This window comes from Hesperophylax consimilis, chromosome 1 (genome assembly GCF_061612785.1).
Source record: "Hesperophylax consimilis isolate HC1 chromosome 1, BYU_Hcon_1.0, whole genome shotgun sequence".
Taxonomy (NCBI): domain Eukaryota; kingdom Metazoa; phylum Arthropoda; class Insecta; order Trichoptera; family Limnephilidae; genus Hesperophylax; species Hesperophylax consimilis.
The window spans coordinates 30,078,631-30,093,225 of NC_142836.1; the positions used below are offsets into that span (position 1 = coordinate 30,078,631).

Sequence of the window (14,595 nt, forward strand, 5' to 3'; positions counted from 1 at the left end):
AAACTTATCCTTCGTCCAAAATCTCAATTGCCACGTATTGTCTGTCCATTTTCCGAGCTACGCTACGAACTACATAGTAGCAGTTAATCGCCTATTGTCATAATGGCATAATTCCGCTGATTGTCTCAAGTTCACAAGAACCGCTACTCGCTACTGGGCCAATTCTCGCGCGTTTTGTGCCTTTTTATGTGAACATCGTACAAGAATCCCAACTGTCCAGAGCCGGTGGGACTAGCTTCCTCAATTGGGGTATGTTGTGAAGATGAAGGGAAGGATATGGGGAAAAGGAAAGTTGACAAATAAAAACCTGTCTATTCTGAACTGGTCACCAAACATAGCTAAAGCCATTTCAAGCAAAGTTTCAATTCTGAATGGTGGTGTTTTACAAGGGAGTGAGATACTGGAAGTTACGTTGATCGCTGTTCTCTACCTGCTTTCCTAATTAATTACGTATACTCGTATAATATGACGCCGAGAACGCTAATATATTATATTGTATGTAACCGAACGCATTTTGTTGGATAATATTGTTTATTTAGATTTATACACAGTTCATAGCTTCCTGACGAAATGTGGTTTTAAGCTATCGGCGTTTCCGTTGCAAAATAGTATATTGATATGAGGTTCAATAATGATAGTTATTCCAAAATTCCAAAACAAGTTTTCGTGAACGTAGGCGTGAAACTACAGTCGGATGGACAACGTTTTGATATTCGCAAATAGGTTCATATGGTTTCGTGTTTGAAATGTTGGTTCCTTTTTGCTGTCGAGATCTCGCGGGTGAAGGCGAATAAATTGGAGGGATCGTGTCGGTCTTTCGTAATGCAAGTCGATGCCGGAACATTCTCCGTCTCCGAATGAGGGTCAAATTGTGCAATGCCAAACTACACTTTACAGTGTACTGCAGACTCTGGAATTGGCACATAATGCAGACTTTACACTGTACAGTGCAGGTACACTCGTTTACAATAGAAACAACGGGAGATATGACAAAGCACTCTTTTTCGGGTGAATTGCCTTATTTTAAAAAAAGGAGATTTGGCGTGGAATCGTGCACCACCGTGTCTAAATGCAATTTGCAGTAGTATCCATCCACTAAAATTCGTGATGGCCATCTCCTTTTTTTCTATTATTTATTGTGCGTACACTAGTCCTGCCGCTGAGTGCCCCGTTGCAGCTATGTTTATGAAGCAAAATGAGAGATTAAAACGGCGCTAACAGTGTGGCGCGTATTTATTATATTATTAACCGCGGCCCCCTCGACGCTGACGAACAGCGCGACTCGCGAACTCGGCGGCAGGAAGTGAGGAGGACCAAGCCATGGGAATATATGGGAGATGGGAGCTCCCTCCACACTCCACACTCCATACTACGATTGTAGCGGTGTGATTTGTTAAATTATCAGATCTCACTAGCAGCGAATGGCAGACGCCAGACCTTTATTTGTATACTAACAACAACAAACTAATGTTTATACCTACTTCATTTTGTGAATGTCTGCTCTACTCTGCTCCACATTTTTTGATGATAATATAATTTTTTTAATAAAAGAAGAACGTATTAATATATTTTTTTTAATAAAATAAATTATATATTTTTCTTATGGCAACACTGTGATCTGCTTCCGCCATCAGTATTCGATTTAATTTTAGGCACCGAAAAAATACTAGGCATGTAGCATATATTTTGAGGTTGAAGCAAAGCAGGGCAATTTGATAAATGGTCTATTTCAAATCCCTGGTTTTGTATTTTTTTAATGTGAATACCGCACAAGAGTGTAGCCAGTGGGACTATGACATCTACAATTGGGGTATGTTGTGAGACTGAAAGGAGTGGGGAGGAGAAGGAGATCGGAAAGGGGAAATGATGATTGGGAAGTTGTTACTGCATATAAAGTGCTCTACATGTTTTCTTTCAAATTATTTTTTAACAAAACTAATTCCTGCACTTCAAACAATACTTAACACATTTTGATCGGGCAGTTTTCGGCCGCGTCCTAGTGCTGGTAACGGGTGATTTTTCGCGTAATTTCGCGCTAACGTAGACCTCTAGAAAAATTGCGATAACTTCAAAAATATTTGTTTGATTTCAATAATTCTTTTTGCAAATTATTTATTTTATTTCATTTTATTTTATTAAATTTAGAAATGTATTCTTCATCGTTAAACTAGTGCAGAATTTCACATAAAGTAGAAAAGTTTTGAAAAAAATAATATTTTTTTACATAACATCCTTTATTTTACAAATTATACACAAAAATTATTTCTAAATGTAAAATAAAAATTATTATTGCATGGCTACAACCCTACAAACGCTATATAGCGAAAACTCAAGTATATTGGAACCCGTATTTTAACGTGACCCGCGCTCCACTAACAATCTATCAAAAACGTATAAATACGTGATCCGCTCTCTAGCATTAATTTGCTAAAAACGTATTAATACGTGATCCGATTACAATGTGTTAAATTATAACATAATTAAGTATTATTATAATTATACCAAAATTTAGACTATTTATTCATTTAAATTCCGTTAATCCCGCATGTGCAAATTACACACTTTGTTTCTACCTGCACACCAAACACATAACCTTCATTGGCTCCGCTGTTTTGATGGTACTTACAGTTTGGTTGTAGCTCGGCATTTCTATTATCCATTGTCTATAGTACTGCCCTACAACTTCATTGATATTCTACTTCATTTCTACATAAGTTTCTTATTTGAAATATTTGTTCTGTCCGCAGATCTGGCGACCCTCGGGGTGTGAGGCGAGGCAGGAGGGAGGGAGTGAGGAGAGAGGGCAGCCAGGATGCCTCTGCCGAAGCGTGCCGTGGCCCCGGTGTATGTGGCGCGGGCTGTTCTGCCGGCGCACCTGCCCGTGCCCAGCGAGCTCGAGGCCGTCACCAATGGGACACTCGCCAACACTGTCAGGTACTAAATCACTGACCATTTTTGGGCCTTGGGGGGTATTTCCCCACTTCTGATCAAATTGCCGATTAGCGCTACTCGTCGAGTAGCGGGACCAGAGGATTCAACGGGAAACTCGCCAACACCGTTAGGTACTATAACTGACTGTTTTGTTGACCTTAAGGGATATTTCACCACCTCTGCCTATTAGGGCTACTCGTCGAGAAAAAAGCATTTATTATACCGGCACAATTGTGTGTAATGTGTAACGTAATGTACTTGTATTTAAAAATGCATTAAAATGAACAGTTTTGTATTGTTTTTAAAATTAATAAATAGATTGAATTGTATCATGTAATGCTCATGGTGACGATCGTGCTGATCCATGGATCGGCTTTTGACATATATGTTGATTTGCAAACTTTTTATTTTTTCTTAAGAAGTTTGATTACCAGGCTAAAACCCTTTTTCACAAGACATGAAGATGGAAAAGCTATCAAAAACTTTTTTGCGATAGTCCATAATGCAGGAGAAGCAACAGGTGATATATTTTTACTGAAGCCAGAACTGCTGCTGAAAGGGGTTTCGGAATTGTTCCTTAAGTTCTTCGTTAGAGCTTATTCCGATCAGTTTTTCTTGTAATATGATATTCGATTATTTAATGTCACGTTAAATATTTAAATTGGGATTTGTTTTTTTCATACTGACCCGAGTGGGATTGACCTTCTTATCAACCGACAAAACTAAGTCGAACCCTGTCAGATTTTGATCGTTTTGGTGGGCTTTGAAAAATTTGTAAAAAAAAAAATACTTGTATTTAAGACGACAGAATACCATAAAATTTTGGAATCTTAATGACATAGGTGAAGAAGCCGTGCAAAAAAATATGTGAAGCGCGGCTCTGGTGTATTGGAAAAATTTATGGTTGAATATGCCCTACGAAATCTCTAAAATAGATTGGGAATCTTAACAACGTAAGTGAAGAGGTGTAAAAAAATATTTGGTGCCCGGCCCGGCGTATTGGACGGACCTATGATCGAATATGCCCTAGCAGGCCTAGAAAATTGATATTCCGCAGGGTTTATTGTAATTATTTCTGATAAACGAATAACGTTTGAAAAATGTTTTATAAAATCAACCCGTTTTGCATAAAATATTTTAATGTTACGGTGCTGTTTTTATTAATCTTAAATATAAAAAACTTACATCCATGGGTCTATCGGTCTATCATCAGTTATGAATTCGTCGGAATTAATTAAAACCTGCACCACGAGCAAACCCACATTATTACCCTGAGTCTTGTGTCGCTTTAAGTTAGAAGGTGAAAATTCATAATAAAAAATGACTGGAATTTCTTATTGCATATCGTATTTGCAGGCAACTGTACTCCCTGTAGCGCCATGTGGAGGAACTGTATAGGTTAGGTTGAGTTTGTTTGTTTCTTTTCTTATTTTTTCTACAATATCAAATTGATTTGAGGGTTGTATAACGCATTTGGTTGCAGGCAACTGTCCTCCCTGTCGCGCCACGCGGAGGACCTGTTTGGGGAGCTGGCGCGGGAGGCGGGCGGGCTAGCAGGGCGCGCACAGTTGCTGCAGGCGCGCCTCGACCGCCTATCCACCAAGGTCACCAACCTGGACGCCAACGTGGAGGATGGTGAGTTAGCTTCTCATTCTTCTGCTGCCCCCTTTACTCGCATTTAGAAACCCTTATAATAATTTACAGCTTATATTATCACGTCTAACAGTTATTATATCTGTACCAACCGAGAAGAAGTCGGTAAGTCGCGTTTTGAGTGTGAGGTGAGTCAGGTATTTTACATCAGCAGGTTTTAAACTGACGGGCATGCCGATCGGTAGGAAACTGACGACATATTTAGATGTGTAGTTTTAGACTTCTTCCCAATTGATATAAGATTAAGTAAGTTGTATCAAACTTCTGAAATAGTAAAAGTAATTTCTTGTCTTAAAATAATTCTTTAAAAAACAGTTAAAATGTTATAACAAACCATTTAATCAGATTTGGTAAAAGCTAACAAAGTAAAATAGCTCCAGTGTAAAGTTGCTTCTTGTGTAGTTAGTTATCAAATTTTTTCCTGTTGGTACAGATATAACGTGTCACATTTAACAATTCAAGGTATTGGATAAACGCTAAAGGAGTAAGCAAACATTGTGAAGAGATGTGGCCTGTCCAAGTGGAAAGTTGCAAATGCTATTGTTTTTGGATAACGTCTGGGAAGCTGGTTTAAAATATGTTGTGTGAATAACCTATGTCCCCATTGTAAAAATAATTAACTTTGTAACCGTCTAAACGGGGGCCGGAATGCAGTGATACGGTTAAAATGTCTTAAAAATATATGTATTGTTTTGTAGTGACCATCCACGACATACAGATGCGCAAGGCGTTCAAGAGCTCCACGCAGTTTGACCAGCAGATCTTCTCGCGGGGCACCATGCCCACGGCCATGTTGGAGACGTATGCCGTCTGCGAGCGACCTCCGCCACTCGACAAGCTCAATCCTTACAGGGACGACGGACGCGATGGCCTCAAGTTCTACACGGATCCCGGGTACTTCTTCGAGCTGTGGAGACAGGAGATGCTACAAGACACCGAGAGGATCCAACATGACAGGGGGAAGAAGGTGACTTACTATTTTGAGTGGCTAATGGGCTATTTGTTCATAATACAGTGAAACTCTCTTAAGAAGTTTTCCAAGGGACCGGAGAAAAAAAACTCCTTAAGCAGCAAAACTTCATGAGGTGGTATCCAAATTTGTCAATTTTAAAAATTAGGTTTCTTTCTAGTAGTATTGTATCTACACATAGTGATTAGTACTAGCAGTTAAAATCCCGCTCCGTGGGTTTTTCTAGGCCCTGCACTTTATTTGGCCTTCGCCCAGTTTAAGTGAAACTAACAACAATTACATTTAATAGGTAGATATTAGGTCATTCACAGAGAGAGGGTGAGTATTATTGTTAAAGCACGGAACCGGAAGGAGTTAATGAATAATAAAATGTTCAATTTAGGCATAATAAGAATGACAGTTGTTTGAGTAAAACTTTACCTTTCCCGAATAATTGCCTAAATGGGTAAAGGTAAATTAATATAGGTAAATATTCGGAATCGCTGAACACGGATAATATGAAATATTTTTAAATAAAACCTTCTAATATACCTTAATTACTATAAAAGGAATCTGACTGCATTTGGGAAATTTTTAATTTTAGCATTTTAATTTTCAATTACATAAAATGAAAATTCGCTTTCATTGTATGGGGTGACAGCCGGAATAATTTGTGTTGATGACATTTTCTTTTGTTGGTATTCCTGATATGAGTGGTTAGAATTTTTACCATTTACTCTATGCAAATACTAAGTAGGTATTTAGGTTTGTTTTATAATTTAGTTAGTTAACTCTTTGCACGCGGCCGTATCAACTGTTGTTACGGCAAAAAGTCTATACTCACACGCGGCTGTATCAACAGTTGATACGGCAACTTTGACGGCCGATATTCCCGCTCTCTTTCGTCATAAATGTATTTCTTGCTCACTTGGACATTTGTAGAACTATCACGATGCTGACATCTACAAGAATTTCTCAAAAATAAAATTGTATTTCATAAAAAAAGATCGATAACCAAGTCCGCCTCTTCGCGCCTTTTAGTCCTTTAGTTTACATTTTTGTCAACGGATGGCGTTAGTACTAGTTTTTCATTCACAACTTTTCATAACTAAGAATGATAAGTGATCATGGTGTCCCACTTGTGTCTATAAACACAGTGGCCTAAGTACACACACACCGAGAGTGGTTTATTTATGACGCCGAGTGAATGGCGGGACCACATTCAAAAGATACGGTACGTCTTTGTATGAAATTTTATGTTTTTGTTTTTACAAACATCTAAGAGTGTTGACACACGAGGATTTGTTTTCATATTGTGGAGAATAATCTGTTCTGTCTATATAGTCCAATAAATCATGCAACAATGCTATAATTTGACATTTAATTGCATGCATAGGTATTTGAAAATATATACCGCGTACGGGTATAGATAAAACGGAGCAAATTAACGCGTTCAAAAGGTTAATATTTAAAAAAGCAAGGTTATTATAGATTTCAAATTTAATTTTCATTTCTGTGAAAGATTTTTTCAAGTTTTGTTATTATTTCAGTTCTGTCGAGCAACTAGTCTATATTGATATAATAACAGAACTTGAATAGGACTTTCACAGAACCTGAAAATGAACGTTGAAATTTGATGAATCGTTCAAATTCTCCGAAAAAACCTGTCCTTAGTGATACCTGTTTTTTTTTTAAATCAATGTAGATTTTACTTCTACGGATTTCCTTTCTAACTTGTGAATATGTTCAGGTTCGCCCCCGTGGTGGTGGCAGTGGAGCCGACGCAGCGCGCCGCAAGCAGCGGGTGCGTGCACCACCCTGCACGCGTGATAAGCAGCGGCAGCGCGCTCTCACACGCGGGGAGCACCTCATGCCACAGGCCCCCCAACAGCACTACCAGCCCGGGGAGCCCCCACAGCAGTACGAGACGCAGCACTACAATCATTCTCCAGGTACAAGCAATACTACACATGTGTATAATATATTATATATACTGTGAAACCCACATAAGAAATTCACGCTAAACAGTATAGGTTCAAGTAGAGGAAAAATTCACATAAATACATATAAGTTTGCACATTGCATGATTCATTGGAAGATTTAAGCTGAAAAATCTTAAATATGTACAGCTCTTCTATCCTAACATAGATACGTACAGCTCTTCTATCCTAACATAAATATGTACAGCTCTTCTATCCTAACATAGATACGTACAGCTCTTCTATCCTAACATAAATATGTACAGCTCTTCTATCCTAACATAAATATGTACAGCTCTTCTATCCTAACATAAATATGTACAGCTCTTCTATCCTAACATAAATACATTTTGTTCAGTTCCATTCGATTTATGTTTTCTAATTTATATAAAAATTTTGAAGGCCTCTATTGTCGAGGGTAAGGCTAACTGGAGGTCGCGGTTTCAATTCCCAGCGTGCGCAAGTAAATTTTATTTGATTGATTTGAGTTATTTCATTTCACAATTTGCTAATTTAAAATAATATGTAGTATAGTTGCCGCACGCTCCAGAGTGGAAAATACACTCAGTATCGCCCTGGTGTCAGACCACCACTAAAAATTGAAAAGTTGCTTGAAATGGCGTTAGCCATGTTTGGTGACCAAATCTGAATAGCCAGGTATTTCCCCACCTTCCTCTGCCCCATCTCCTTCCTCTCCTCACTACCTTCAGCCTCACAACATATCCAAATTGGGGATGCCATAGTCTCACTGACTCCAGACGGTTGGGAGCAGTTGGGACTCTTGTGCGGTTTTAACATAAAAAAATATTTTTATCCATTTAAATTAGGTCAAAATTATGTTGTTAACTATAAGGTAGGTAGATTACAGACAAGTACATTATAATAATATTTGGATGATATGTATAGCGCCGTTTTTGTGCAAAATCACCTCAAGGGCGCTGTATGTATTATTTGTTTATGTATTTTAATATGTGAAACAAATAAATTAATTCATAACGTAATGAACAGTATTTGATTTACGTTAATTATAAATACAAATGATTTGCAGAGTTCTAATTAGCATGACTGTTTCAGGTATGTTGATGATAGACACCAGGGATGGAATGCCTGCCCGACCCAACTCTATAGAGTTGTCTCATCCCTACCAGCCACACCAGGCTACACCCACTAACCTCAACAACTCTCACGGTAAACACTATTAAGTTCCTCTACCAAACTACTATTTATACTACTTATTTGAAAAATATCTATAGTGCTGATGTTTCTGATTTTGTGTGAAATACATATCAATTTTTAATAATGAACATTTCAGGTTACCAATCAACTGGAGAGGAGCCAATGTATGGCACAGGCCCGCTCTCCTCGGAGAGTTTGTACAGTGGGGGCGGCGGCACTCCTCGGCGGGGTCGGCCTTCGGTGGCGCCCCCACCACCCCCCGGGCCCTCCACACCCTCGCGCCGATCTGCATCTGTCCGGGAGACCCTGCCCCCGCCACCGCCCCCACCTGCCTCGCCCCCGGCTGTGGGGCAGTTAGGCGCTGCACCCCCCCCGCCACCTGCATCGCCGCCCAGCGAGAGCTTGGCACCGCCACCGCCGCCCCCGCCGCCGCCACCCGAGGGGGCCCTCACCCCGCCTCCCCCGCCGCCTCTTTCCAATGGGGACGTGCGCTCCCCTGTGCTGCTCAAGCAGCCCCTCAAGGCGGCACCCCCTCCCCCGGCACCCATGCCCGACCCCAGGGACGATCTGCTCAAGGCCATCCGAGGCGGTGAGCAACCTCAATATATATTCAATTTCCGTGATCCTCTTATTTTATTGTCTATTTTAAATCACGCAGCTCCTCTGCATACTAAGTTCATTCTTTCGCCTGCCGTACTTTCCGAATCAATGGGGTACTTTCCTTCACTAGGTTTACTACTGCACTCGCTAGTAGGGCTCCCTACTATCCCCAACTCTGTTCAACATCTGTACGCATGACATACGAGGGTTGTCCCAAAAGTACCAGACCTAACAATGAAAATTTGGGAAAAACCCTTTTTATTTCTCAACATACACAAAAGCTCGATATACTATTTCCAGCGATGTTAGATTGTTTCAATACCCTGTTTATAGTGAGTTGCCGTTGGAAAATCTTTTACCACCAACCCATTTTTTTACTGAGAAAATAATCCGAGGGGGCTAAATCTGACGAATAAGGTGCGTGAGGAAGAAATTGCGAAGTTTAACTTATTGAATTTGGTCATCGCGATAACGGATGTGTGAACTGGTGCATTGTTTTGTTGAAACAACACCTTTTTTTTTGCCAAATGTGTTATTTTTTTCTTGATTTTATCACTTAAATGCTGCAATTAGTTTTCATAGTACTCGCCTTTCATTGTTTTGTTTTTTGAAGATAGTCAATAAAAATTATCCCACACGTACCCCAAAAAATTGATGCCATGACCCTTCTTTCCTTTCAGTCCATTGTTTTGACTGTTCTTTCTTTTATTTTGGTGTGAAGTTATGGACCCATGTTTCGTCTATGATTACGAATCGACTCGTTGATAAACGCTGCTTTATTGCAGCGAAACATCGTCAACACTCAATTGAAACATCCTCACGACGCTGTTTTTGTTCCGTTGTAAGCAAACGCACCTATCATGTGCACAGCTTTCTCATGTCCAAATTTTCAGTCAATGCGATGTACAGCACTTTTTGTAATGCCTACCATGTCTGCTAGCCTGCGCACTTTCAGTCGACGGTTATCCAATACCATTTTGTGAATATTTTTCACCATTCAGTGGTGAACTTCATTTGGTCCACCACTGTTATGTTCGTCTTGGCAGCTCCTACGGCTTTGTTGAAACACTGCCACCCAATATTTTTTATTGTTGTAAACAAAGGAGCAGACTCTCTTGAAGTAGAATCTAGCTTGGCTTTCATTTTGGTTGGACTTAGACCTTTAAAATTCAGGATTGTATCACATAATGATGGCCATTTTTTCCATGTTCAAATTTACTGAGAGCGTTCACTAATGACTGTCAAATGAAAACAAAACAATGTAGCATCTTAAAACTTCGAACTTTAACTGTATAAGATTGGTACTTTCGACCACATGAATTTTTTTTCACACAACAACCGCCATCAGGTCAGATTGGGTACGATTTTCTTCTCGAGATGAAGGACTCGCGGCACCCCTGGGGTCACATCACAATGTACGAAAAAATCACACCATAGCAAAAAAGTTTGAAGTTCTTTGGAGTGTCACCCGACCGAAAAGTACGATGGAAGATACACATTAACACTAGCGAAAGTGAGATAGACAGCAAATACACTTATCAGCTACAACAAACCCAACCTTAAAAACAAACTTCTTATTTACACATCGACAATCCAACCAAAACTAACATACGATTTACCCATATGGGCTACATCAAACAGATTCATTTCAGAATTAATTGCTCCGATGATTCACGAAATGTCCCTGGTTCGTCGGGAGTAGTAATACAATTAACACGGGCTCGAAAATTCCCGCCATCCAAAAAAATTTCATAGATTTAGTCAAAACATTTTATTCAAAATTAGAATCAAACCCGAATCCAACATTGACCGCAGGATAATACCATTTTACCCTCCCTTACGTTAGTGAGGGGGCCTAAATTAAAGATTGGTTTATAAGCAAAAAAAACACTGTCAACAATATTTCGCTATAATCATTTTAATATTATAATATTATGTAAATATACATGTACAAAAAACAAAAATAAATTAGCCCTTCAGTAGCAAGAAGTAGCCCGCTCACGGGGTGGAAAAGATTATCTCCTCATTTATGCACCTCTACCCACAGTTGACACAGGATGAGGGAGAAATATTCCCTGACACTGTATATATACATAATGATAAATAACTTTAATCCTTACTAATTTTAAATTAATGCTACAGGAATCAAGCTGCGCAAGGTTGAAAAGACCAACAGCACTCGTGGGAACGAGACGGGCAGTATTGGAGCCACAGCGGCTCTGCACGACGTGGCTTCCATCCTGGCACGGAGAGTGGCCGTAGAGTTTAGCGAGTCGGATAGCGGCAGTGACTCGGAGGCTGACTCAGACGGCTGGGCTGAGCCGCCGCCCGCGTGACACCACCCCCCCTTGCCCCGGGAACCCGGCCAGCCCCATCCCAACCCTCCCACCGCTCCCGAGAACACTCCCACAGCTCCCCAACCACGGCCCATTGTACTCACTAATCGCAAGATGTCTCCGGATGCTGCTCAACCTCCACCCGATGCTGTTCCCCCGCCGACCATCAACCAGAGTGCTCCCATTCCTGTGGACCTGATGCGAGAAGCACCATCCTCTGCCGGTGCCGCACCTCATGATGTTATTGTACAACCTGCCGCTAATTCTACGGGAGAACACTTCCAAGAAATAGTTCCCATTCAGACAGTTCAATCTCCAGGAATAAAAACAAAGACACCCAAAGCAAACAGTAAACCTACATTCCGTATTGATCCTAGTTTAATTAGTGGAATGAGGTCAACGCCCAATGTTACTTGTAATGTTCCCCATGACGGTGTTGGAAACGGATCTCCGGAAACTTTTGACTCATGCTCAGTTAAAGGTCAGTTGATTAGTAATTCAGATGGCCAGAGTCAGCAAGCTCCGGGGCATTCTGACCAAGTCAGCAGCCAGGCTAATTATGCCAGAGAAAATATTCAAAACACTCCTAAACCGGAAGATAGTCAAGTTATAATAAGAAGGGACAGCGCTAACTCCATTGGTTACAGTGAGCGTAAACCAATGCTTAGTTTTGAAAGCCCAATGCCATCTGTGGAAATGCTAAGAAATAGAATTGTTATTGCCGAATCCCTCGATGGTCATAATACTCCCCTGGAGGTTCGCCCAAAGAAGACAAATTCACAAACTAAGAGAAGTAGTCACCCTCCTGAAATTGGACCCAGGGTATCTTCCTCTGTTCAGAAGGAAGAACCAAAGACTATTCTTCCCAGTATGCCTCCACCCAAATGTACTGTGAAAGTTGAAATACCTCAGCAGCCAATTAAACTTCCGGAACAGAAGAAGAAACCTTCCTATCAGATTGATGAAGAACAAATTAATGTTTCTAATGTCATCAAAAGATTTAATGATAAATGTGAGAGCCTCGCTAGCAGTAAGCAGGATCTCAGCAAATCAGCCAAAGTATTTCACAGCGTTCAATCGAATAAAGGGTACAATGCTAGGCCCGTGTATGCCACCATGGATTGTAGGAGCAAACGGAGTAACCTAATGACCAGGGGGTACACTGTCACAGAGTATTCTATCCGTGCTGAGAGCTTTAGGAGGCAAGCGTCAATGACAGGAGCCAGTGAGGCAGACTGTAAGCCCCACGCCAAGGGGCAGCCGGAGCACCCCGGCCATCCCAACCACCATCACGTCTATCAAACTCACCAATCTCAAGCTGGCAGCCAAAACAAAATGAGGTCCAAGAGCCAAAGCTCTGCAGATGAAGACACTCCTAGGCGGACTGCTCATGATTACGCACCAGGCAATGTTCCTACTTACAGAGTTCGATTCGATGAATCCTCTCTTCGCGGCTGCGATCAAAGGAAACCACAAAGTCAGCCCTCCAATCATTCACAGAGGCGAACCCGCCCAGCCTCCGCTGGAAACTCAGATCAGGAAGGTGACGGTGATGGTGACGATGACATGTATGAGAAATACGAGACCCTCGTGTAGGTTGGTTGCTTACGCCTGAAATCTTCCCCTGTTAACATGCAGTATTTCCCACATATTATAGTAAATAGTGGAATAGTTTAACTAATTTGTCACTTTATAAACAGTAAATTATTGTATTATGAATGTAATCCTTCACAATGATAATTAATATATTCACCCAAAGCATTTGTTATACAGGTTCACTAGATCTAGCTAGATGGAAGTAAATGTTATATTTATTGGAAAAGCTTAATATTATACTGTACCGTGCTAATAGATTATGGAATTGTAATTGTATGATTCTCCACAAATATTTAAGTAATCCTTTTTTTCCTTGTAAAATATCCACTATAAGTAGTACCCATTGCTCTAAACATTTTCTTGGTTAATTGTTTTTACGGTAGCGAGTGTGACAAGGGTGGTTGTATAACAGTGTAACTGGCTTCTAGTATCATAGTCGGGGAAGTGTCGATGAGTGAGTAATATTTTGCCCAGTGAATTGAAGTTATGACTACTGGTAGATTCACAATTGATTGCTATAGAGCCTAGCAAACTATTAACATCTTTCCGTTTCCAAATGTTGTGTATTGCTCCTGCCATTGATATTTTTGTCTGTGAAAGCTTTGTCGAGGGATATCGACATTAGTAAGGCCGTAATGATACATAGATTATAATATAGATTAGATAGACAGACAACTATTGACATATAAATGATTATATTTTGTAATGTCGAAAGTCGACTTTTGGATTGCAATGTCTCTAAATATTAACCTCTCACGTCACTGGTAAAGGAGCAACATAAACCTGCATTGTATTGTCACAATTCAAGTATTGCCAGACCTATTCTGTGGTGATGCAAATCTTTGGCTGAATGCAAAAGCACAAGTTAAATAGAAACGAATTGAGAAACAAAAAATATTTATTTGGGATTATAATAAATTATAATAATTATCTAATTTCAGCATTTAAATTATAGTATGCCAAATTTGTGTAGTGTATAAGCATTAATAATTTATGAATGTAGATATTTGTACCTTTTTATGAGCCCTCGCACGGGCAATCACATTTTCAAGAGAAGTTAATGCATTAAGTAGGGCAATTTATTGAGCTAACATTTCATTGTTCAGTTGGCCTGCTGCCGGTGTTGCCCTGTAGCTTGAATTGGAGTAGCTTTAACTGAGAAGAAGATTCCAGTAAAGGACAAAAGCAAATATTCTTGCCGTTTGGACAATGTTTGCCTTTATTTAAAGCTGTATTTTGATTTTGCATTTAAATTTCCTTTAAATTTAGCCATACTGCATTGACAAGAGAATAGATCCGATATCCCACCATCAATAGGAATCACCGTAGTACCAAGTTCACAAGAGCAATTGCTGATACTAACTAGTGATCACTT

At 40.0% G+C, this 14,595-nt stretch overlaps 1 protein-coding gene across 1 annotated transcript in view; it reads left to right on the forward strand.

The window, feature by feature from the left end:
* The window catches only part of SCAR (wiskott-Aldrich syndrome protein family member 3 SCAR), a 42,623-nt gene extending 30,999 nt beyond the window's left edge, over positions 1–11,624 (forward strand). Inside the window, exons 2-8 of the mRNA XM_089632157.1 lie at positions 2,748–2,934; positions 4,415–4,566; positions 5,283–5,551; positions 7,284–7,485; positions 8,587–8,700; positions 8,825–9,277; positions 11,431–11,624. Coding sequence (XP_089488283.1) covers positions 2,813–2,934; positions 4,415–4,566; positions 5,283–5,551; positions 7,284–7,485; positions 8,587–8,700; positions 8,825–9,277; positions 11,431–11,624 — 1,506 coding nt within the window. The 5' untranslated portion in view covers positions 2,748–2,812. The remainder of the gene's footprint in view (positions 1–2,747; positions 2,935–4,414; positions 4,567–5,282; positions 5,552–7,283; positions 7,486–8,586; positions 8,701–8,824; positions 9,278–11,430) is intronic.
* Positions 11,625–14,595: the final 2,971 nt, after the last annotated feature.